Below are 26,107 nucleotides of genomic sequence, written 5' to 3'. Positions count from 1 at the left end.
TCTGAACTTCATGTGCATTAATTCAATTTTGCTGCATAACTTTACAACATGCTGAAGCATCTAATGATTTTGAACATGCTAATTTCAGCACTTTCCTGCAGGCGTTTGAACAGCCTTATATATTGCACGTGCTTTATGCTGTATTAAAAAAAAAAAAAAAAGCATACTTGTCATCGTTACCATATTTGCATGATTCTAACGTGCCCCCGATTGTAATGTGCAGTAATATTTAAGGCCCGGAGACCACAAAAATTCTGCCGCGCAAATGGAATAACGCAGTCAACAAGCTCCGAGAGTTGCTTAAAACATTTGATCGAACTCAAGAACACAAATGGGAACACGCGAACACAACCACGAGATGGGAACATTATAGTCTACTCGTTGTCAGAGTCTGAAGACAGCTCTTTTTCACTGTCCACCGACCACAAATGGTTATCGCGAACGCATGTCTCAGGACATCTAATGCACGGGATGCTGCCCGGTTCCCCTCTTTCTGCTAACAGGATTACTTTCTGCTTAAATGATGCCTCGTAATGAAAGCGGCGTTGTCTTTACATCTTGTCACTGTGCTGTGAGTGAATGCACGTATCCAACGCAGTTTCTGGGTACACCAGCTAAATGTTTGCGAAAAATGGCGATCAAAAAGCTGGATCCGCCTCAAAACGGCTTGCTGATACCGATGGCAATGCGGCTGGCTATCGTTCATTGAGCTGCTTCGTTTCGGTTTTTGAAATTTAGGTTTTGGTTTGGAGGTTGTTTTTGCGTTTTGAGTCCGATTGTAACGTGCATGTATTTTTGAACGCTTATTTTCAGGAAAAAAAGGTGCACTTTAGAATCGTTCAAATACGTTAGCTTGTGGAAAAGTGATTTACTTTCTTTTCATCCAAGGGACGTTGCTCGAGATGGAATTTAGCTGCGCACATTTATTCCCATGCTTGTAAGGCATCAATGAAATCAAGTTCTTAGCTAATATTGGATGTCATAAACTTTCAATTGTGGGTTTACTGTACGTCACCACCTGCAGTTACACACATACTGCTTTCTTGCTTGCCAGAAAGCTTTTGATTGGTACAAGTGATTTGGTTTTTCTGGAATTAGTTGATTTGTCCAGGGTGTTTTTGAGTTTTGTTTAGTCCCATAAAGCACATGTCAAAGTCTTAGCTTACTCGCAGAACTGTATTTATTGCAGCCAAATACTTAGTTTCATCTTTTTTTTTTTTTTTTTTTCTAGATTCAACTTCATCTATTTGTGACTGATGCGGTCATACATCATGAAGAGTTTTCTGCTGGCATTTTCACACATCTGCCTGGGCATTGGACTTTGTCATCTTGGTGCATTCTTTGTGTTAGTCATGAGCAAGGACGGTGTCATATTGAAAAGAAAGCTTGCACATATGTCCGGGCAAGCTGCATTTTGAGTTTCACACAACTCGCATCTTCATCAGCTCATTTTAAATGAAATGTGTACAGAGAGTCATGAACAGCACCTTTACAAATATTTTGGGTTTGTATCTGTTTTTGTTCTTTTAGGAGTTGTACACAGCAGTGACCATGTAAATTGCTTGAGGACAGTGTTTAAAAGCTTTGAAGCTGAGCACTAACTTGGTTCTATTTTGTTAGGAATTCAGAATTATATGTACTCTGCAGTGCATGTAGTTGCTTATTGCATGCATATCTTGTCATCAGTGGATTGTGGCTAATGCTTGTGTTTATTATATTTTGTTTCATTTGTTTGAAGAGCCAGCATGCGATTCCATTAGAGTAAACTGTGTTGGTGACGGGCATTGTGCGAAATGCAATTGTATGTAATGAAATTTTGTTACTTGCCACTCCTGTTTACGAGTAATAATTGTGCATTGTTATGTAAATTGCTTGAGAATAGTGTTGAAAAGCTTTGAAGCTGAGCACTAACTTGGTTCTATTTTGTTAGGAATTCAGAATTATATGTACTCTGCAGTGCATATAGTTGCTTATTGTGTGGATATGTTATCAGTGGATTGTGGCTAATGCTGGTGTTTATTATTTTTTGTTTCATTTGTTTGAAGAGCCAGCATACGATTCCATGGGAGTAAACTGCTGGTGACAGGCATTATGCGAAATGCAATTGTATGTAACGAAATTTTGTTACTTGCCACTCTTGTTTATGAGTAATAATTGTGCATTGTTATGACTAAGACCTCTCCTCCTTGAGCAAGTTTTTGTCTTTAAATTGTGAGATCGTATGAACAGGAAAACAGCAGGTTAAAATTTTAATCAGGGTATTTGAGAAGACACCTTTTTTCAAGGTTAACTTTTAGCATGACAATGTTTTTGATGATTATGCCACCTAATCACACAGTGGTATTTTTTGGTAGTGATAAAAATTCAAGAAACTAATGTATTGCCTTGTGCTAAGTTACCAATGTTGGTCTTTGTTGTTAGGCAACTCCTTCCAGTGTCGTGTTGCTCAGTGCAGTCAGCGTATTCGATTGGAAATATGTGACTTGTCCTTGCTGATGTGGTGCATTCAGTAATTCAGTAAAGATGCATCTTGCTAGATGACACACATATATTTTGGGTGGTTCTCCTCTCATGACAATATTAAAAGTGCATCTATTAGCTTGTTCTGAAGCCATTTGTCTTTTTTTACCATTTTTAAAATTTTACATTGTTGCCCTTGAAGCACCCAGGCAGTGCGTCCTCTTGTGTGCCTGCAAATGTGCATTTCATTTTAAAGCAATAGCTTCACTACGTGCGGTAAAGCCACGGTCACGTGTGCTTCCAATGACGTTCAAACAGCTTTGAGGTCAAGTTGGAACTTAAGCCACAACCAGTTTGGGTTTCCACCAAAGGTCAAATTTGTGAGGTTATAATAAGGGGATAAATTTGTTTTCCCCGTTTAGTCGCAGCTGACAATCCAAACCGCCGACCCCACCCAATAATCACATGCGCTACCGAGCACACATGGTCACTGGATGGGGTTGGCAGTTTGGATTGTCAGCCGCGACTAATTAGGGAAAATGCATTCACACCAACCACTGAGGGCTGTGCTCTTGGGAACAAAGGAACAACACATGCTGACAACAAACAGGCATTTATTAGTGCAATCGCAACAACGCCAGCTAGCAATAAAACACTCTAATGAATCTAGGTTCTCTGACTCGCCAACAAGGTTACGGGCGAAGTTTCGCTCACGCTAGGTCAAGGGATAGGCTCTGAGGCCGGACAGGGCGAGCAGGCGGGAACAGTACCGCTAAGCTTTGCCTCACCGACGACTGCACGGTCCCGCGAGGATGCGTCCGCATTGTGTTCCCGATGCCCCAAGGCTCTTGGCTTTCCCGCGTACGCAGTGACGAAGCCAATGGGTGGCGTTCGTGCTGCCTAAAGTCCCTCAATGAGAGGAAAGTACTGCCACGCTTTGTATTTTGCCGCCGCTGCGTCACCTCGCCACCTAGTCGGATTCCGCATGAAAAATGCTGGCTGCGCGCATCAGTGCAACGGGCACCACTTCACGCTGATTGCTCTCTGGCTGTTACCCATGGTTACGCACGTGCTTTTTTTTATGTTTTTGTTTCACACCATTTTTCACCGGCTCAAGCCAAGGAGATCTTGCACCCGTTTCTTGTTGCGGCCCGCTTGCCAAATGCCGATGTGCATTTAACTAACCGGCCTGAGGATGGCTATGTGGTTTGCTTGATACCACAAGGAAAGCAGGATCGCTTGCGGATGAAGCAATGGCTTCATTATATTGGGCGATACAACTTCGTGCCTACAAGAAGCAGCGTTGTGTGCGAGGTAAGGTGCCTCTCTCATTTTCCCGCTGTAGCGCATCATTCTGATGCTTCATTTTGCTTTTCATGCTCCTCCCTATTCTTTCTGCTTAATTAGACACTGTTGACGCTCTGTATTCAATACTTTATTACCTGCCTCATCTTATTATTACTTGTTTTGCATTTGGGCTACTAGTCAATAGCTACCACTGCAGAATCTGCTTTCTAGTAAAAGGCCATGCTATTACCAGCTGTAATTAGGAGCCTAAAAACTGCTCTTCAATACATAGTTGCATATATAGGATCATGATAGAAAAGGTGTCCGCAGGAAGGTGTGCACAAAATGTGTCTTGTCCTCTGCTGACGTCAGTATATCTCATCCGAATTCACCAAAATCGGAGTCCAACCTAATTTGAGTGTTGCCAACTCAGTGGTGACATCCAAGTTTAGATTGGCCACCTTCCAAAAATTTGGCCTATTGGACCTCCACAATTCGACTACTAATTTACCAAAATTGACATGCGTAATTTGAACATGGAAACCTTAGTGAAAAGTGAAGCTAAAAGATCCAATGAGATTTCCAAATGTGCCAGTAAAAGAATTGGCATGCGCATCGCTATTCAGACATTAAATGAGATGTTGACGTCTCATTACTTGCAAAGCAAATGACCTCTAGCATCATCAGTCGGACTATAGACCCTTTGCAGCGCGAGCACATGGGCGCTGCCATATTTGATCATGTGACCCTTCTGGTTTGACGGCTTTCGGCACACTGGTACTCAGCTGCACGGTACATCGTACCCGCTATCGCTGAGGACAACGAGCTTGTAGACATCCAAAAAACTTCATGTGAATGCCTATAGTATGTGTAGGTGCTAAAAAATGATTAATTGAACCACGTAGTTCATTTATTGCGTCGTCCTAACTGTCCGCATTGGCTAGAACGTTTCGACAAATGCATCAGCCATCGACTCACTTTTTTTTTTTTTTTTTTTTTTAATCAATTCTCTCTCCAGCGCTCTTTGTGGAAAACGGGATTTTCTGTAAAACTGAATAGATTACAAACTGATTTACCCCTCAAACTTTTCTTTTTATTTTCTTGCGCACAGGGCGAACGCATGTTCAGACCGTGCTGGCTGAGACGCATTATGAATGTTCCTTTAACATTGTGCACAATATTCACTGCTCAATATCGACGCACGTGTAATCCCCGACAATCGATAAGGTATAATTTTAACTCCTGTAAACGTCCTTGTTTCAAAAGACTATTACGCTGCTTGAAGGCAGCATCAGGCGCTCAGCGGCGTTCACCTGCGCTCGGGCGAAGGTGACTGAAACTGCACCGGAATTCAGAACCCACAGTAGGCAGCCCAAACAAGCGGGGATATAAAAAATCTTATCATGGTAAATTTCATCATTGGCCTGTGCATTAGTTTTATAAAAGCAGCAGTCATTACATGTATTGCAGCCAGACATGGGCATCCTCACGAGGGTGAACCCTCATGAGGGCGTCCTCACCCTCACCTCGTGAGGATCTGACTCGGTGAGGTGAGGGTGAGGGAGGATCGGCGCTGAAAATTTTGTGAGGGCGAGGGTGAGGGAGGGCAGAGGCGGTGAGGGGAGGGTGAGGGAGGGAAAGATACAGAGTTTGAGGGGCGAGGGCAAATGTTCAACAAAAGGCATAGTTTCTGCAGTACGAAAAAACGCGGCAACCCGAAAGGCAAGAGTGACAACACACGTTCTCCTCCACTATGCATGTGTTGTATAGAAAACAAATGTAATGCTGCAGCTATAGAGGAAGCAGGAACGAAAGCCACAAAATTGCCCTGGCGCTCGCGGTGAAGAAAAGTCTAAAAACGACCCTAGGAAGCTGCAGGGAGTCACCGAGAGCGATGTCGCTGCTTCCAACCTCACAGAACACAACGGGACCGGCAAAGTACACAGGACAACCGTTTCTAACTGCTAACGTTCTTGCCATTTAGGGAAAAACACGCTCAGAAAAAAAAAAAAAAAGCGCGTCCAAAATAGAGGGGACGCGCAGAGAAACGAACACAAAAGAGCGAGGTGGGGTGATCTTATCTGCTGGGACCCTGCCACATGTTTTTTTTTTCTTTTTTTCTTTTCCCGTCCGGATAGCTTGCATGAGTAGCCGACGCATGAGAAGTGTTTCTTGACAGTGTTACTTGACTGTAGTTTTACATAAAGCTTTCATAAGGTGTGTAAATTACAATTCGCAGCAAAACGAAAGGAAAATGAACAGCAGTGAATTTGTGCTGATAATAGCTGCAATGAAATAAACCGCAGTTAAATATCAGTTGCAATCTTTGTCATGTGTTTGTAGAAACAAAAAGTATTTTCTCATTTCTTTTACCGTTTTTCGCTTTGTTGTAAATTAGCAAAATTGTCAAATCGTGCATTTATATATGCGGCTCGTAATTACCATACTGGAGCGTGGCATTGGCAGTCTCTATATTGATACCTGATACTGATAGACACACCCTCGATAACAGCACAAATTTTCCGTTACCCATCTGTTACAAGAAATTCGAAAACGACAACACGGTCTCCTGTGGCTCCAACGCTGGATAAGCGGAGGCAGTTCAGTTGCGTTCCACCGACACCAGCTCACTCACACTTACAGACGCACGATTACCTCCACGCTCAGTTTAAATCAGCCTGACGCGAAGCGAGACAGTTGATTCAAACGCTATCGCGTGTTCGCAGGTCAATCTATCATTGGTAACGTGTCGCACAAGAGCGCCAGCGGACAGCGCATTGTTTTTTCTGCAATTTCTATAGCATTAAGTTTTACTTTTTTTATTTTCTTAAGACAGTTTTCTTCAGATGGGTTTTAACATAACATCGATTTGAAAGGAATAACTACAGCATGTGAGCATTGAACACAATTTCACGAAAGAGTTGTTTCATTTCCAATATCCAAAGTGTTCTCATTTCGTGTTAGCCTGTTGAAGTCCTGTACTGGAGTAAAGTTCTTTAATATTATTTGCTTTTAGCATCTGTTCTGTGTTCAGAATAAGTTTAATGCATGGAAATGCCCGACGATCGTAAGGCTGTATGTTGTCACAGACTCACGCATGAGGGGGGTATGACAATGCTGAACCGGGTTTAATTCTTTGCCGAATGCTTTTCGGGTTGGGCGCGCAAGGGTGCTTGCAGTTTTTAGATACATGTGTTTCTGTTTGCAAAATCAAAGCGTGCTGGAGGTATCAGCCTCGCTATAAAAAAAGAAAGAAGGTATTTTAAGCCACCAGTTAGCTCATTCCAAGGTTCCTAAGAGCATTGCTAAAAACTACCTGCATGCCGCTCTTTACAAAGCCTGCCTACATGAAATGACATGTATAGCGTGGATGTCTGGTTGCAAACACTGACCAGTGCAGGATTTCCCTTTGAGGTGGTCACCTCTGTTTTAAAGAACCTTGCCAGGGATGCTAGGGATGTAGAGCAGCACCGCTGCGCTGAAAAAGCGCAAGGTACAAGATCCGTTGTCATTCCATATTACTATCAAATCTCCTACCACTTAAAAAACGTGGCTCAGAAAGCTGACGTCCTGGTAGTCATCACTGCACCCGAAAAACTGGCTGGCTCATGCAATATGGTGCAAGGAAAGCACAAGCAGCTAAGGATGCAGTATCAAACACTTAGACAGGTTCATCCCGAGGGAGATTGCCGTCGTTTACCATATACCAATGTCCCGTGTCAGAAACTACACAGAACAAATTGGATGTTGCAGAAACGCCCCACTTCAGAGCTCCACGCATGAGTAGATGCACTGGCGGGGTGGTGGGGACCTGGCCGTCTATGTCGTCAGTGTCGTGGTTCTGTTCCAAAGGCGTGCGCCTCTTTCCGTGAAACGACAATCTTGAAGAAGTTTGCGTTCAAACTGAGCAGTATACGAACTGAGCAGTATGAGTATACGAAGCATACTACATTAAGATGGAATTCACCACTTGTGTTAGCAAGAAGCCTCCGATAACTTAAGGAGTCGCACGTACGGCAACGTGCCAGTGTTTTTATTTTGCCATTACTTAATTTGCCAAGATCAGCTTCACTGTAGGGGTAGACCACGTTTATGTCGGCTTTCAACAGCTTCTTATCCAAAGCATGATTTTCTGTGCTTGGTATGTCACGATATAAAGCGAAAAAGTGATGTAGGTTCAATGCTGCCGAATAAGGCAACCGCTGAACTGGAATTTTTAATTGACGCAAAGCAGGGTTTAGATTCGAGGAAAGCTACAAAACATAGATTCAAATTCGGTTAGAGAGGTCCGTACTGAGTGTTTTTTGACCTATGAGATGAGAGGGTGACGTCGAAGTCCAGCCCTCCAGGACGCTTAAACCTCGAGTAAGACCCGCTGCCCCAAAGCCACGCAGGCACATTTGTTGGGTTTGATTAAAACGGGCTGTAATTGTAGCTTCGGACTTTATGAGAACGTTTTAATAAGTGTCCCTACATTTTCATAACATAAAGGTGACCAGCTGAGATGAAATACCTTTATGCATGCCGCTAAGGCTATAGTCGCGCCAGAGAGCACCTGTCTCGCATACTGTTAAAACGGCTGCCAGGTCTGAAGAAGAGGAAGACTCTTCGAGGGTTTGCGTGATACCTGCTCTCGAACGCGCAGCATTACCTCAGCTTCAGCGCCCCACATTCACTCTAAGACTGACTCATTATTAATAAAGCAGACAGCTGAGATAAAAGTAAACTCGATTCCGCGTAGTCATGGTATGTCCTAGGATCTCCAGCTGGCAGGTTGAAACTATGACCGCACTGATTTTTGTACACCTGATTGTGCTTAGCCATTTCTGTGGAAGGAAGGAGGCCTCCTCTCTTCCGCGGATTTCCCGTGTTGTTGTGCAAGCAGTTGATCGCTTCTCATGTGAAGCAGTGGAATGATCAGCGAGATGTCTGCTACTTTTTCTGTCTTGTGCCAAACACACGCATACACCATGTGTGTGTTGCTAAGCAAACTAAAAACGAAGCAACAAACGCCACTACTCGTACTAGGCCGCTGGAAGACGTTACATTCGGCGGGCTACAGTGTTCTACAAGGCTGTAAGCCGGAACATTGTTAGCCGGGGCGCACCTCAGCCTGCACGCCCGAGAGCTTTGGTCGGCGGCTCTTCGTTGGAAGACCGCTTGGGAGGGCGACAGATAACGCACAAAACAATCAGTGTGCGCCTGGCTTTGCACCCTGTGGCAATGCGCCGACGACAGGCACTAGACTCCCCCCACAGCGAAGGCAGCTGTCATTAGGAAAGCTGTTCAAAAAAGAAAAAAAAATATCCGAGCTGTGGGCAGACCACGCACGCTAGCCCACGGCTGGGCTAAAGAGGCGGCTGTGGCTGGTCTTATCAGATCTCCCTGAGGCACCGGGTGAAGACATGAATGGACGTGGCAGAATTGCTCTCGGAAGGATACACACGCGTCCACCACAGTGCGTTCCTTTCCCGCTCTCTCTGTCCAAAGAAAGGGTCTTTCTTCAGCCCAATGTCCCCCCCCCTCCCCCCTCAAAAAAAAGAAAGAAAGAAACAGCGAGCGGCAGGAACGGCTGGGGAAGCCCTTCAGTTTGTGTTGCTGTGTCCTTTCGATTGGACCACTCAAGTTGTTGACGCTTTTTGAAACAACACTTTGGTGCGCTGTTGCAAATTTTATATGCTCAAGGACGACCTTGTGCTATGTGCGCGAATAAGTTTCAATTGTGGCAGTGTCCTCGGATATCATTGGGAAATACGCGGTCCAAGTGAAAGATGTGTACAACGTCATGCAGGTTCCAGGTGAGTTTCATTATTTTGCCGCTCTTGCCTTCACAGTGCAAACAATCCGTTTTCCGGCTTTTGCATATGCGGGTTCCGTCCGGAATGAAGCAGATGAGCTAGGAGATGTGAACTTAGACGAACTGATGCAGAGTGCTGATTCCGGCTAGTTGGCGCATATGTGTTGCTCTTCTGTTCCCGTTCTATAAGCACTCCTTCTTTCATAAGTAATCCTAGATTTAAGCACACTATTCAGGAAGCATAATCAAACCTTATGCATGAAAATCTGGCCTGTTCACTTTGCACATCGTACTGCTCTAGTTAGGCGCTGTCTCGTCCTGTTCTCGTATAACTTTAATAAAAAGTGAAAAAAAAAAAAAAAAGCGATTTTACGCAACACTGAGGCGGCGTTCGTGAACACCAGAAGCGCAACAGAGTTACGTGTTTCACTTTGCGTTTTCGGTTTACTCTTGGGGGAAGGCGGGATGCGATGGGGGCACATCATCGGTGGTACCTGCGACGCCGTGTCGTAACAATCGCATTTTTACGCGGCGTTTCCCAAATGACACTACATGTACATGACTGAAATTGTCGAGCACGGCCCCGGGCTCGCATGCTATGTCCTTCCATCCCCCCCCCACCCTCCCCCCTGCGAAGCGATCAAGGTTCATGAACCCCTGACTGCCTCGAAATTTACGCTTCTGTGTGATAGCGTTTTTCTGTTACTTGAATTAGATTACATTGTTCTGTTGTCTAATATGCCGTATACGCCTCATGCCTTCCGTCTGCGGCTGGTTAGAAGTTAGAACCTCCTCCATCCTCATGCGCGGTGTAAACGCATTTAATCACTCTATCTCCTTCAAACACATGGAGTGTGAACCGGTGGGCATGTTTGCCCGGTAAATTACGGCAGTGGTTATTTTTCTTCCTCCTCGAAGTTTCGCCTTTGATTGGTATGCTTAGGGCACTGCCAGAATTGTTCTTTGCACTTTTCACGACCTGTGATTTCCATGTGCAGTGCATATCTTAATCTCAGCAACTGTCGATCGGAACAATTAAGTACCAGACGGCTCTTGCCAGTGATACGCTACAGCATGAATGCAGCCCCGTCATTTATTTAAGTCCATAGTTAGCTCGAGAAATTCGGATTGCTAAATGATCAACGCGGCTTGACACTGCCGAAAACAGACGTAGAGAAGAATAGTTTGCGCTTACTTTGACTCACTGTAACATTGCCATAGATCGAAGATAATGAAAAATAACAAATATAAAAACTGCTGGGCATGAGGTTGAGGGTGAGGGAGGGCAAATGAGATGAGGGTGAGGGTGAGTGAGGACCAGCAATATTTTTTAAGTGAGGATGAGGGCGAGGGAGGGCGAAGAAACTTTTTTAAGTGAGGGTGAGGGAGGGCTGCTGATTTGAAATTGAGGGCGAGGGAGGAAAGGCCAAAATGAGGGCATTTGCCCACCTCTGATTGCAGCAGCGCTTGTTTAATTAAAGTTTGGTTTTGTTTGTGAGGTTTAACGCCCCAAAGCGACTCAGGCTGTGAGTGGAGGACCGCGGAAATTCCCACACTCTTGGGGTTCTTTAATGTGCACTGATATCGCAAAGCACACGGACTCCTGAGTTTTTGGCTGCATCGAAAAGCAGCCGCCGAGGCCGATATTCGATCCCGCATATCCTTGGGAACAGTACCTAATTAAAGTAAGCAGATTCACTGACATGCCCACACTGACTTTCCTTCTCTACACAATCAATTCTTATAACTGCATAGACATTAATAGCAACGTCAAGGTACCTCGTAATGTCCTGCGAAAATAACACGGCAGCAGTGCAAAGACGCAATATACAATTCCTCAGAAAACGTCAGGGTCATTCTCGCATTCCCATGGCTACTGCCGGTGCTAAAATGAGCTGGTGCGTGACGTATAGCCTTTCTCTACAATTCACAGGCGCTTTCTTGTCCCAGAAAGGAACATGGACTCATGATACATCTCCAAGAAAAACAGTGGCTTAGGCCATGATGTGCACCTTATGTAGAAAGCATCGTCTGTTCTTCTGCCAGTAAACAACAGGGTCATTAGCTTTACTTCCTCGCAGAATACTTCGACTATACAGATGACACCTGCATCAAAGCAGCGCTGTTTAAATGTCAGCCGGCATTCTTACGCAAGATGCACAACAGCAGTCCGCACTGCACGCCGGTGCGTTCCAAAGGCCAACAATGACGGCCGTCCTAGTGGTGCCACCTGTTAAAAAAGAGTTGAAGTACTCGTTGTAAACGGTCTATATCCACTGCAGGGTGAAGGCCTCTCCCATTTTCCTTCAATTAACCCGGTCCTGTGCTAGCTGCATCCACATGACCCCTGCGAAATTCTTGCTCTAATTCTGCCGCCCCCTCCTATGCTTACCTTCCCTTGGAGTTCAATTGGTTACTCTTAGAGACCATCGGTTATCCTCTCTCCAAACTACATGTCCTGCCCATTTCTTCTTAATTTCGACTAGAAAGTCAGTAACTTGAGTTATTTCTCTGACCCACTCTGCACGCTTCCCATCTAAATGTTGCACCTACCATTTTCCGTTCCATGGCCCTCTGCGTTGTCCTCAAATAGAACCCTTTTCATTAACCTCCATGTTTCAGCCCCATAGGTCAGTACTGGTAGGATGCAACCACACTTTCCTCAAGTGATACCAGTAAGTTGCCAGTCAATGTTTGAGTACCTTCCAAATGCGCTCTATCCCAATCTTATTCTCCTAGTTATTTCCCTTTTGTGGTTCAGAATTGCAGTCACTACCTGTCCTAAGTAGACACATTCGCCTATCACTTCCAACGCTTCGCTACCTATTTTAAACTGCGGTTCCTTTCCCAGGCTGTTCAGCATTACCTTAAGGTCCGTTTGATTCACCTGCACTATGTGAACTGCTTCACGTGGTGCGTCACTGCCATTCGTTTCAGCGATGCAACATGGCGCCGTCTGCACCACGCTGTTTGTTTCGAAAAGTGAAGGTCGAGTTCACGAAAAGTTCAGCAAAACTGCACCTCCTCAGCGGTCAGTGCTGAAATGGTGCAGCTGCAGCCGCCCCATGAAAGACAGCTTGGCAACGATTGCTTGCATGTGATAAACAGTGAAGCGACCCTAGTTATTCCACTTGTCAACACCCCGCCGGGGTGGCGCAGTGGTTACGGCGCTCGACTACTGTTCCCAAGGATGCGGGATCGAATCCCGGCCTCGGCGGCCGCTTTTCGATGGAGGCGAAAAGCAAGGCGCCCGTGTGCTGTGCGATGTCAGCGCACGTTAAAGAACCCCAGGTGGTCGAAATTTCCGGAGCCCTCCACTACGGCGTCTCTCATAGCCTGAGTTGCTTTGGGACGTTAAACCCCACAAACCAACCAACCAACCACTTGTCAACGAGAACGGTGCCAGTGAGAAATGACGCGTACTTAAAACCATGTCTAACAAGTCTGCATGTGCATGCATTACGGTTCATGATGACTTCAGTCGTGATCGAAGTTTGTGGTTCATGTTGATGCTTATTGCTATGTGCTATTTGAAAATTGATCTTATTCGACATATGGCCTTTAGTGCTGCAAATCCTTTTAATAACCTGGTTTATCTTTTTTTCTGGGTATGCCAATAGTTACTGAGTAATTGCCTTCACCAGCTTGATGAAGTTGATGTCCTGTCTTTTGTTATGATTTTGTGTAGCCACATATTTTGTCTTTTCTCACTGTTCATAAATCCTCATGTTTGACATGCCTTAGCTCCCGCTAGCACTACCCTCATGTTTGCTTCCTTTTTGTGGCTTGCGGAGCTGCCAGTCAGCTGGATCTTGTATAGCGTCCTGCAGTTTCTTTTTTACCAATGTTGCTTTTACTGCTGCTTCATTTTTGGAAAATGTCAGTTTTTTAGCTTCTGATTTAAGTTTTTATGCTCAAATTGCTATGGTGGTGTCTTCAGCGTGCGTGCATATTTATTGCTCAGTGAAAGACAACTGTCACTCTGGACATCCAAAAGACTGAAAGCAGATGCCATTAAGACATCACAATCTTTAAAGGTGTTCCCAGGACGTTGACCGGATTTTCTCGTGTCATTTCAATGTGTCTTAAGGTCATTCTGTGGATTTCCATTCCACGACCAAATGCATGTCCAGAGATGTCCACTGAATATCATGTGGTCATTTATCGACATGAATATTGGATGCCTTCGGTGTAATGGAAGTGGGTCTTCCGAGGATATGTTAGCTGGTTCTCTGGTGTGTTTGTGCATGTGTGTTAATTCTCTCCTGTTTTGTTTCTGTGCTATATATAGGATTCCACTCGTTGCTACTTCTTGCTTGTGCTCTCAACGCTCCAGCTATAGTAACTGATTGGTGATGGTTATATAACTACCAGATTTTGTTTTTCAGTGGTGGTGGTGACAACTTCTATTCAGAAGAAGGCCAAACATTATACAGCAGCCTTCGGGCTGCCGGTTGTGGGGTCCAGGTCGTGCTTAGTCACGACTTTTTCCGCCCAGGTCACCAGCCGAAGTTGGGCATCTGGCTTGATGCTGAAAAAAGAAAAAGCCTCACACTGCTGCGGACTAGTAAGGTGCCAAGAGGCGGGCAAGTGCCAGGCAGAAATATAGAATATGAGCTGGTCGGCACGGGAGCTGTCGCATAAGCGGGTGGCCGGCAAGTACGTCCCGCAGTAAAGGTGGCCTGAAGGTGGTGCTACAAGTGTTGGTGGTGCTGGAAGAGTTATGCATAGGGAGGAAGGTGAGACGAGAAAGGCAGTAGTGCAGGGTTATTTCATGGAGCATGAGGAGTGCGTCGCACGTATTCACTCCCGGCGGGGGGGGGGGGGGGAATTGGTCGCCTCGTTGCCAGGATGGACCGCGTGTGCAGGCATCCAGATGATTTGGGTGGGGCGAAAAGAGACGATACCGGAACGCAAAATGCCAATGGCTGTAGGTGCCACCTGCATAGTTTTATATTGCAGCCTTCGAGTCACTGAAAATGTATTCCGCTGAGGTTTGCGTAATAGCTATGGCAATAGCTGACTCCACCTGAACTCAGGTCGAAGTGTACACTGATGCAGTTACCATGGGTCTGAGAGGGCTTGGTGGCAATGGTACGAGGCGGCACCCACATAAGCCACGGCTCATTGCTGTCCATACTCGCACCATAGCTCGGAGGCTTGCATTTCTCTGTGGGAGGTTGGTGCTCGGGATGCATATTTTTAGGCAGGGGATTAATGGTTAAAAGGGAGGTGTGAGAAGGAATGGACAGTGAGGTGTGAGGGGGGGGGGGTTTGGCGATTGTTCAATTCGGCATGTTTCTGCACTTCAACTTTCCTAGTGGTCATTTTTGTTTTGTTTACGGTATTGCTTCGAGCTTTAACAGTTTAATAAGGCTTAAATGCATTTGAGGGGTGATTCACGCAAGTCTATGATAAATAGATGTATAAGCACCAGAAAAAGTTGCCAAATATAGTCTAGCTAGGAGGACCAGAGATGTATACTGTCACCTTCACAATCCAAATACTAACTCCTAGGGACGGGACGTCCCAAGTTCCTACCTCTCGCAACCTAACGGTAATCTGCAGGACGTCCCCACACGCTGGCACCTGGGATGTTTGAACCTCCAAAGGAGGACCTCTGGGATGTTTGATACACTTCCCCTTTACACGCAGACAACACACGGGTGTCCCAGGGACATCCTGTGGATTCAGACGGGAGTTTGGGATCCACAGGATGTCTGGTGTGGTTCTTCAGAGCATATAAACAGCAAATATAAGCTTGTAATTGCATTAGCTGAAACAAAAACTGGCTTCTTTGGAAAATACAATATGCTGGATTGCGTGCACTCTACCACGATTGAGGGGTACGATCCTATACGATTCACATGTTCGCAAAAAAGGGCATGTGTTGCAACTTGCAACTGTTAATTAAATGTGGCACCCAACTATCCTGGTGAGCAGCTAGCGCACATGGCACCCAACTTCTAAGACAAAACACTAACTAATCACTTCATTTTTATTGTCCACAAAGAAATCGAGCGGCTCACAGGACTGAAGGCACGGCCAGCATAGGACAGATTCTGACTACTAATTTTTATTTCGCTCGAAGTGAAAAAAACAGCCATTAAGGTGATACCCCAGACAACACACAGGCATCCCAGGAAAATGCTGGAGATTCTGATTATGGGAAGTGGATTTCCCCAAACATCCCAAATGAAACAAGCAACTTACTCAGGACGTCCCAAGCAATACCGTCGTGGGACATGTTTGGGGTATTATGGGTGCTTATTGGGACATTGTTTAGAGGGTTAATTTCCTCAGCTTATTATAGGGAACCTAACCTAATGTTTGCCTGCGTGACTGCACCGTGCAAACAATGGATGTATGTGCTACTCTGTTTATTTCGTGGCTCTTGTGCCTACCATGATTTTATACCCTTTTTTTAAGTTGAGCTTGACAATCATGCAAACTTCATTGCAACCTGTATCTGCCATCCTCATTTATTATGCGGTGCGACCACACTACCTGCAAGGCCGACTGATTGAACCCGGCTGCGGCAAAGCAATCCTTTATGGCAAAGCGGCGAGGCAGGCAGCGCAGACACGCTCTCGGTGTGCGCCGAGCCTCTGTTGTCTGGCAGCAGTGACACCCCTCTCGTACTCTGCTGCCCATTGAACGTGGGAGCGTGGCATGGGGTTCCCCAACACCCGGCTCCTCCATGCGAATACCCCTTATAGCACCATGCTATATAGACTTTCAGGATTGTTGTCTGGGATGGAGGAGGAGGAAACAACTTTAACGCATTACTAAGCACCGAGAATGTCGGGCCAGGGTCACTAAGGCCAACTGATCTTTCAGCTGGTTAGAGGCTAACCAAGCCCACCACGTTGGGGGAAGAGGATGTGGAAAGTGAGGAGATTAAATTGCGACAGGGCATGAAAACATGCAATGTTCTAAGCTTGCATAGTGTTCAGAACAATTTTTGCATGCGGGGGAATGTCTGATTCGGTATAGAAACGACCGGGTACGAGTGAGGAGTGTATTTAGTTGTATGCTTCTTAAGAATACATAATTACGTGGTAGTGAGGGACTTATCAGGAAGAGGAAGGTACGAAGAGTTTCTCTGTTGTCACAGTGAGTATTGATTTCATTTTTGTAGTGTCCCACGTGGGTGGATAAGACCAGAGAATTCCAGGTGCCCGGTGTTGAAGTTCACGGGCGAGGCAATGCACTACCTCATTACCTGGGATTCCAGCGTGACTAGGAATCCACCTCAGTGTGACAGTGTTGGAACATAATTTGGTGAGAGCTCTGTGTAGATCGTCCTGCAGTTCTTCAGGAATGCGACCCGTGTGAATGGCACGTATAGTCTGCATTGAATCAGTATATTGTATATCCTGAAGGGTTAGGGGGTGCTTGTGCAAGGTCTTGAATGTCTGAGATCATGCACTAAGTGCCATGAAAGCAAGTGAACCAGATCAGCACAATTTCCATATTAATAACAAAACAAAAGGTACACTGTTCATCACTGTAGCTAGAAATAATTGGTGCCATTCCTGCTATGATACACAATAGTTAATTGGTAAAATTTCGGTTGTGTTTCTTCAAATATAGTCTATATTGGGGGGTTGCAACTTATTGTACGTCATGGTTCTTCAGAGCATATAAACAACAAATGTAAGCTCATATTGCATTAGCTGAAACATGTAAATTGGCTCCTTTGGAAAATATTGTTATGTGGTTATGCTGGCATTCAGCAAGTGAAGAAAGAAGTGTCTGGGTGTGTGGACGAAAATGACGCTCAGTGTTATGCGGCTAAGCGGTGCCCATCGATTTCAGAGTGGTGTTACCCATCGGTGCGTGATTTCCACTCGTAACAATATATAAAAGGTCATGCAATATGATTCATTACATGCACCCTATCACAATATGAGGCGTAAGATTCAATATGAATCACATTTTTGCAAAAAAGGCATATGTTGAATGGTTAAGCGTGGCGAAGAGCAAAAAACAGCTCTATCTAATCGCTTTATTTTTATTGTCAACAAAGAAATGAAAGGGCTCAATTAACAATGTTGCATGTGACCCTTTGCAAATAAAATAAATATCACGAAAATATTTTATGTAGCTTTGCCGATCTGCTGTGCACTATACCTGGCCATACCAAGACACCCTTGTGGAGGAATATATATGGAGCAGTGCTTGAGGCAAATGCTAATTTCAAGATGGCATGACTGATGTATGTTTTACAATGTGTGAATGTGTGTAAAAGTTGGGTGTGTGTGCGAGTTTTTACTGCGCATATTTAATACATGTAAGATTCTTTGTGGGTCTAAAACAGCACCTTACTACTAGGTAGTCAGATAATGCTGAATTACAGGCTGCAGCAGTATTGAACGCCCCCAAAAATTGCTTTGGCACACGGGCGTTCATCGAATTCAGCCAATGATGTACATGTGTTGTATTAGTCCATATTTCAACTCATTGAGCTCAACATGGAAAAAATTAACTAGAAAAAATATTGAGAATGGTCAACACTAGCACGGTAGCCACTTTTCTGTTGAAATTCAACTCTGCTTCAAAATTCTGCCTGCATCAGCCCTGCCTAGTCCCATTACAAATTAAGCATACCATGTTGTCCGCTCAGAACACCAATACGAGCTCAGAATTATTTTTACAAGAGGGAACTGGAAACATCATTTCTAGAGGACATAACTGAATGTTTCTAGCAAGCCCCTGCAAGACGGCCTCAGATAACAATATGCTGAGGAAAGCCTTTTAAACAATGTCCCAATAAGCTCTCAAACACCGTAAACATGTCCCACAGCGGTATTGTTTGGGACGTCCTGAAGAAGTCACTCATTCATTTGGGATGTTTCTCCCCTCGAACATCCCAGTCTCCCATAATTGAAATCCCTGGGATGTCCCTGGGACGCCTGCGTGTTGTCTGGGTTGGCTGCTCCATTCGAACAAGACTAAGGACGACGTGGAGATGACTCAGCACAATGAATGAACTGGAAGCAGCCCACTGGCTCGCGCGTATACTCCTGTTATACCTTCCCGAGCTTCGCTTATGCGAACACTGGTGCTTTTAGGTCTTTTGCTGGGGTCTTGCAAGAATCATGCAATTATAATGTCCTCCAAAAATGCTTCGCCAGTTATTTTGTACAAAATAATTATCAGCTCATGTTGGCATTCTGATCGAACTAAACATGCCGTCTTTAATTTGTATTGGGACAAGGCAGGGCTGGTGCGGCAGAGTTGAATTTCAGTCGAAATGTGGCCACACAACATTATTTCTAAGCAATTGTTTTTCATGAAGAACTCAGTGAGTTCAAATATGGACTGATTCAGCACATGTATGTCTGGCTGAAAAAACATTCTCTATGTATTCGATGAATGCCCATATGCCAAAGCAATTTTCAGAGGCGTTGAAAACTGCATGCTGCAGCTTGTAATTCAGCGTTATACATGCCTAGTGCTGGGATGTTTTTGACACAAGGAATGTCTCATATTATGTATAATAGTACACAGCTGAAGCTCGTACACACTTCAAAACTCTCGCACGTTCACATTTTGCAAAGCATACAGCAGTCACCGACTTCAGATTAACATTTTTCTCAAGTACTTCTAATATACTCCTTCACAAGGGCATCCAGGTATGTGCAGGTACTGGCTGCAGATGAGCAAACGTATACAGAATATTCTCATGAATAGTCATTTATCTTATTTGCAGTACAATCAATCCAGGTCACATGCACTGTTCTGTTAATTGAGTCCCTTCATTTCTTTGTCAACAATAAAATAAGACAATTAGAGCTTTTAGGTGTTTTTTAGAGAAATTGGGCGCCACGAAGCTGGCCGCCGTAATAGTTGGGCGCCACGTTTAACTGTTGCAACATAAATGCCCTTTTTTGCGAACATACGATTCATATTGGATCTTACCCCTCATATCGTGGTAGGCTACATGTAATGACTCATGTTTCGCGGCCAGTTATATATTTTCCAAAGGAGCCAATTTCCATGTTTCAGCCAATGCAATTATGAGCTTACGTTTGCTGTTTACATGCTCTGATAAACCACAATGAACTATATGTTAGGATAATGCACCCAAAACTTTATTTAGCTACTGTTCACTGTTCACGGGTTGAGTATCATAGCAAGGACACTGCCAATTATTTCTAGCTACAGTAACAGTATGCCTTTTGATTTTTACATTACTAACAAAATTGCGCGGCTCTCGCTCACTCGCTTTCGTGCAAATGGTGCATGATCCCAGACAACTGTCCCGGAATGTATTTAGAATGGTTGTATAAAAGGGAAGTAAATGGAACATTCCAGGGAGATCCTTCTTTGGAGTTTCGAACATATCCCAGAAGGGAGCTTGCAAGGGCGTCCTGCGAATTAAGATATTAAGTAGGGACTTGAACGGGACGTCCCTGGGTTTGGATGAGAAAACATTTATTGCCAGCATTAAACAATATGTGGGTGCTACACTTAGATGGTCTCGAGTCCGTGGCTCTCTGCGACCTTATGAGCCCACCAGGTGTGGATTAACAGTGGAGGATCTGGTTCATTTGAACCCTGGATGATCCGGCCCTGGCTCAGCCCACTCAGTTGCCTGAACTTGCGTCAACGGGTCTGAGCTGGCAGTATAGCCTCCCACCGCTCTAGAGAGAGGACTGGTAGTAGGTCCATGGCGGCGCTTTTTTGCAGCTCCATATTATGTGATCGCATCCGGCTATCACTCCACATTCTTTACAAGTTGCATTGTATTGTGTTGGGTACATGTGCTGATTTCAATGGGCTGAAGAAAGCTTCCTGTTTCGTGGAGGATATATCCGCCTTTCTAGCTTAAAATGATTAGTGTTGTGAAATCACATGATTACGTACATCTCTCGAGAAATTGAGGTAATCAACCTTGCTCACTGCTCAGCTGACATAATCTAAAGCTATGCTGTGAGCCAACTCGTTTCCCCTGTTCCCGGAGTGTGTTGATTGGCATCCATACTTTGGAATTTGCTCTGTCATTTTGGAGATCATATGTCCCTCGCAAAAACGGTTTTGGAGTTGCTAATTATGGTGGTGCCGATCATCGGCATGGCGGTAGCTGCCTTCTCCGCCGTCTCTGAGATGTTTGTTTTTATCAAACATGCCATGTTTTACCTGAGTCGTTCGCACTCACGACAGGAAAGGAGTTGGCTCCTTCATATTCGCTGCGTCTACATAAAACACACAGAGAGATAGAGAGACCCTTTAATGACAAACAGAATTTAGCCGGCGTTTAGATTTTGCTGGCATACTACTCTGCATAGGAAGGGGAATTGGGGAGGGAAATATGGTAAAAGAATGGTGAGAAAAATAAAAGAAATGAAGGGGAAGATAAAATGCGGTCATTAAATGTGTTCTAAGGTGCATCGTGGAGTAATGGTACAAAATGAAATGATAAAATGCATAATCTGACAATTGTGCATGTAGAGTTCACAGCGTGAAAAATGCCTGAGGGTAACATGCAAGGTGAATTTAGAGTTTGCCAAGAAGTCCAAGCCCTTTTACACATAAATAAAGTTCATTGTGAGTCTCTTGCCTAAAAAAGGGATCTAAAACACTCAATTGTTTAGCTATGTTCATAGTATGCACGCTTGTCAGCGTATGCAGAACACTCGAGCAAGATATGTTCCACAGTTTCAATCGTGCCAGAGTTGTCACAATGCGGACTGTTCATTTGACCAAAATGATATCGCAAGCCATTTGTATATGCATAGTTCAGGCGAAGTCGATGGTAAAGTTTCTAGTTGGCGAGGAAAAAACAAAGGCCACAGGAAGAAGTATCTTGAGTAGTTGAACTGTCGGTGAATATTTGGGTGTACTGCATATATTCCTTGGCTAAGAAGGCAAGAGCGGCTTGCAGAAGTGCTGCCTGTGGCATGCGGCTCTTTGCATCCACGTCAGGAACAGGCGTATTCACCTTTAGAGACGATAGTGCGGAAAGATGAGAGGTAGTAGATTTCATGGCTGAATAATAGGGAGGGGCACAAACTGTACAACTTGACCAAAGCGAGAGTTGCAGTGAGTTAGGTGGACACGGTGTCAGAAGTGCTTCTCCATTGGAGGACATGCCAAAGATGGGTACGCATAGTTTTTTGGGTGGCAATCACATCTAGCAGGAGACATCCTGCTTCAAGTGTTCCTGATGCAGAGGATCCCTTTGGAAGTCTAAGGGATATCTGCAAGCACTTGTTCCACATAGATTCAAGAATCTTCTTGCTTGTTAGAGACAACCTTTGAAGCACCATAAATAGTAGCTTAACGCTCCTTCATCGTAAGCTTTTTCAAGTAGAACCACCGACCGGCAGTTGCTGCCTCATCGTGTTCCAGCCATGAATTTGAATACCTGTGAGGATGCAATTATCCTCTCACGGAGTTTTTTAATTTGAGCCTAACAGAGATTGCTGTCAATCATAACACCTAGGAATTGTGATCATACTTACGATAGTGACCGTCCACCCAGAAGGAGTGGGTATCGAGTCATTCTTTTTCTTGTGAAAGCCATAGCAACTCTTTTAGACCTCGGGGAGCCAGGTATGTACATTGAGATGTGCAGTAACGCTCTCTGAATACATTGCTGCACAATATAATGTGAACATTATGCACTCCAGATGCAGATATCATCTGCAAAAATTGTTATGCGTACTCCTCGCGGAAGGTTTCTTGTTATATGTATAAGGGCAATATTGAATAGGAGAGGGCTGAGCACAGCTGCCTGAGGTACGCCCCTCTTCACTGCATGAAAGAGAGTTGGACCATTTGGAGTACTTATAAAAATTTGCTGCTCTTGTAAATAGTCTCCAATCCAGATGTAAAGCTTCCCTCCAAGGCCAAGGCTGCAAGAATTGCATGATGAAACAGTAAAAAGTGGCCTTGATGTAAAAAAAAAACGGCTGTCGATCGAGATGTACCCAGCGTTAAGGTACTCAAGTGATGAAACAAGGGTCCAGTCACGGACCTATTTTGCCGAAACCCGTTCATTTCTTGACGAGACACGTTTGCAGATCATTCGCTCCATCAGCTTATCTACGCAGCTCAGTAGAGCGATGGGTCGGAAGGATGCGTAACTTGTTGGCTGTTTAGGTTTCAAAACTGGCACAATTTTTGCCAACCTCCAGTGGGGACTTCACCAGACATCCAGGAAGAATTGTAATATTCCAGGAGTTGAAGACTCGAATTGTGAGGTAGCTTTTCAAATGCGTCATAGGTCATTTCATCATGACCCGGAAACGTCCGTTTGTCTAATTCCGCGATAGCTGTGGATAGCTCTTCAATTGGGAAAGGTAGGTCCATCACTGGCACTGCCGCCTGGGGGATGCCTGAAAGACCATCTGTGCAGTGTGCGGAAGGCCCTGACCCCACTGGCAGTAGTTTGCAGTATTCTTCTGAAACTTTTTTAATGGATTATCTTTCATGCAGAGATAGTGCTGTGAAAGGGTGAAGCTGTTGGAGGGGTGTGCGCATATCGCAAAATATCTGCCAACTTTTGGCTACTGGTTGGCTTGGCGCACATCCAGCGTAGAACAAAAGTCATGCCATCTTTGCCGATTAGGCTTATCCAGGTAGCGGCTAATTTGACATTGTGCCTGTCAGCAGGCACGAAGGTCTTCAAAGTTTTTTGTGCGCAAAGCTTTCCTTTCATCTCGCCTGCGAACAGCGCAGAGCCTTTAAAATGTCTCATCATTTGAGGGTAAGCTATCCCTTTTAGCTGTGATTCGTGTGCTTTTTCTCGGGTAATAAGCCATTGTCGATAATAGTCCCTCGTTTTGGGTTGTGGCAGTAATTCCACTTCTTGCAGCGTCTTTGTATGCATCCCGGCCAGTCTGTACATTTTATAAGAAATTTCTTTGCTGCCATCTGCGCATGTACAGCTGATTTGAGGACTGGGTTATGGTCACTTCCACGCATTTCTAGATCGGTGCACCAGCCTATGGAGTCTCTCCGAGTGACGTCATCTGTCCTAGACCAGATCACTGACCTGCTTTCCAATGGAGCACACTATGTTCTCACTGGAAAACTGAATCAAGATCCCTTGGAGGTAAGAAGTCTAGAAACATTATGAACATTATATATTTGCTGTTACAGGTGGGCAAATGTTTGGAAATGTTCTAGTGAAAAAGACCACATCATCTTTTGTCTGACTTTCAGAGATTTTTTGAAGTCACTAGAAGCTTTGGAGGTGATGAAGACCACCCGACCATCATAAGCTTCTCGCATATATACAGACTACTAAGTCTGTATACACCTAAAAAGACTTGCGTCACTGGCAACGTCGTGGCAGAGCAAACACTCGTGCTTGCTGCTGTCCAAGACACCATGAAGGCAGGGAAGAAGGAATGGCTGGCAACACACGAACAGCTCAAGGGTATGATAAAATTGCTGCTGCAGAAGCTCTGCAGTCCTCCAAAGGGTGTTCTGCCAAAGGACAGCACTGCTCCAGATCATGGATATAGCATGCCAGGTGCACAACACTATGCTGTGGCTATCTTCTACACTCCTTTTTGAAGCATGAGAAGTGTGTTGCCTGCATCAGTGAAATCCAGTCATCACGTACACTGTGCTCAGAAGCTTTTCTAACTCTTGAAAGAGAGTTCAAGGAAGGATGCCTTAAATATCCTTCATGGGAGCTAATCAACATGTTTAGAAGTGTTGAAGACAAGATATCGACTCTACTGCAAGAAAACAGCCTTTGTGTGGACATTTTCTGGGACATTCTAGATTCACTGAAAGGCTGTGGTGTGCTAGGTGTTGGGTGCTGGGACACTCTGACTGCAGACCTTCTACAATACTATGTAGTCCTGCGAATACACTTTACAGCAAAGGATGCTTGCAAACAGCTGACTGCTTGTGGCACAATTGCTTCTGTGAGAGATAAGGTGAAGTTGATGTAGACTGGCCTTTTGGACAAATAAATACATCCATGGGACATAAAAGTATGCATGTAAAAAAAAAAATGTTATGATTGTTACGTATAGAGCCGTGCTTTGTATTTCACTTAACCGCGAGTCATTCCTTTTCTACAATTGGAAGCCTTTTTCCAAGCTGCTCAGAATAACTCAAAAAGCCAAGAGGTTGGCGCACGTGAGGCATCTGTAGAGTAAATGCGGTGTAAAGTTATAAACATCGCAGCAGTGAGACAAGTTTACTGACCTAATTCATACCACCGCAGCGCCATATAACATAAAATGGGTAGCCGCAACTTTGAAAGGGGATTAACGATACCTTTTTACGTTGTAGTTGTCTTTGTAATTAAACGCATGCGCTGAATTTGAGTTTGTTGGAACCGCAGGCCAGTTTTGTTGAAAAACACAGCCGCTTATCGGAATATACTCGACTGATGTAGGGATGTGTCCTACCAGATGCCACAATACAAAATCATCACTAACAAGGTTTATGTTAGGAGGGCCGCACTGGAGGGGAGCGTGGAAAGCGTCTGCACAGTGCAGCCGCTACCATCCAACAGTCTGTTGTTCAAGCTGATTGTTTAAGTCGGCCGTTGCCTAGTTTTGGCATTGTTTTTTCTGTGTACTATAACGAAATTAATTTTTATGCGTAAATAACATTTGGCCAGCTGACCCCAGCTGCTTTAAGGCCTTAACATTGATGCGCAGGCTTCTTGCTTCCGCCGTTCAACTCGGACGTAGCAGACGATGCCAGAAGGGGCAATCCTAACGCCACAGCAGCGTGGGATACGCGAGGGGCCCGCTCAGTCTACATGGCGCGGGCGCGCTCTTTCCCAACTGACCTAATCTAAAAACGTTGTGGGCAGCTGAACTTGTCACAAAGGTCATGTCAATGCTGCTGGCAGTTATCGGACCTCGGAGATAGGTTATGCTGTTGCCATTTAGCGGTTCAATTGAATGTTTTGCGACAAGTTCTGCAACCGTGGCACCTCGGGTACATGGTGTGTGAGCTTCCCCAAATTTCATTGTGAACATTGAAGTCTCCACAAATATGTGTAGTGGGCATTCTTATTATCAAGTTTTCAAGCCTTGAAGCATTGAATGGCCTGCCTGGCACAAGATACACTCCAATAAGAGTGTACGCTTGTTTCCCAATTACTGTTACGGCGCACACATATTCGTTGCCATTGTGGGGCGGGACTTTAACCAAGGAGGCCGGGATATTCTTGCGAAAGCCTATCAGTAATTTGCTGAAGTCATCTTGTCATTGTGAATGATCAAAATAGTATCCGTGTAGTCTAAAAGTTTCCCCCACATGCAATTCAGAGATGATTATGAAAGGGGAGTGGTAGTCGCTCGCACGAGCTGTCGAAAATCAGTTTCGAGCGTAGACCACGAGCGTTCCACTGGAAAATGATGCATGTGCGAAAGGCGTTGTGGATGGTCAGCTGTGGTGAAGCTCTTCCTTTCAAAGCCATGATTACAGATGTGATATTACGCCCCTGCAGAGCAAAAGAGACCGATAGCAACGGTTCCATTGCAAGGACAGCTTCTACTTCTGGGAGTCCTCGTGATGAGGGGTTAGCACGGACAAGAACTTTGATGGTGGCAAACAGCATCAGAATCAGTA

General features: G+C 44.8%; 1 protein-coding gene and 1 pseudogene across 1 annotated transcript in view; both read left to right on the top strand.

Annotated features, from left to right (window-relative positions):
• Cpsf5 (cleavage and polyadenylation specificity factor subunit 5) overlaps positions 1–2,610 on the top strand; it is a 52,468-nt gene extending 49,858 nt beyond the window's left edge. The window contains exon 7 of the mRNA XM_084589715.1: positions 1,232–2,610. Within this exon, the coding sequence (XP_084445841.1) occupies positions 1,232–1,253 (22 nt within the window). The 3' untranslated portion in view covers positions 1,254–2,610. The remainder of the gene's footprint in view (positions 1–1,231) is intronic.
• Positions 2,611–20,626: 18,016 nt separating this feature from the next.
• Positions 20,627–24,465, top strand: LOC146205035 (uncharacterized; annotated as a pseudogene).
• Positions 24,466–26,107: the final 1,642 nt, after the last annotated feature.

This window comes from Amblyomma maculatum, chromosome 1 (genome assembly GCF_055883805.1).
Source record: "Amblyomma maculatum isolate TAMU_Amacu chromosome 1, ASM5588380v1, whole genome shotgun sequence".
In the NCBI taxonomy this organism is placed as follows: Eukaryota; Metazoa; Arthropoda; class Arachnida; order Ixodida; family Ixodidae; genus Amblyomma; species Amblyomma maculatum.
Note: the sequence above shows the minus strand (reverse complement) of the source record. Positions and strands in the feature narration are given on the sequence as shown.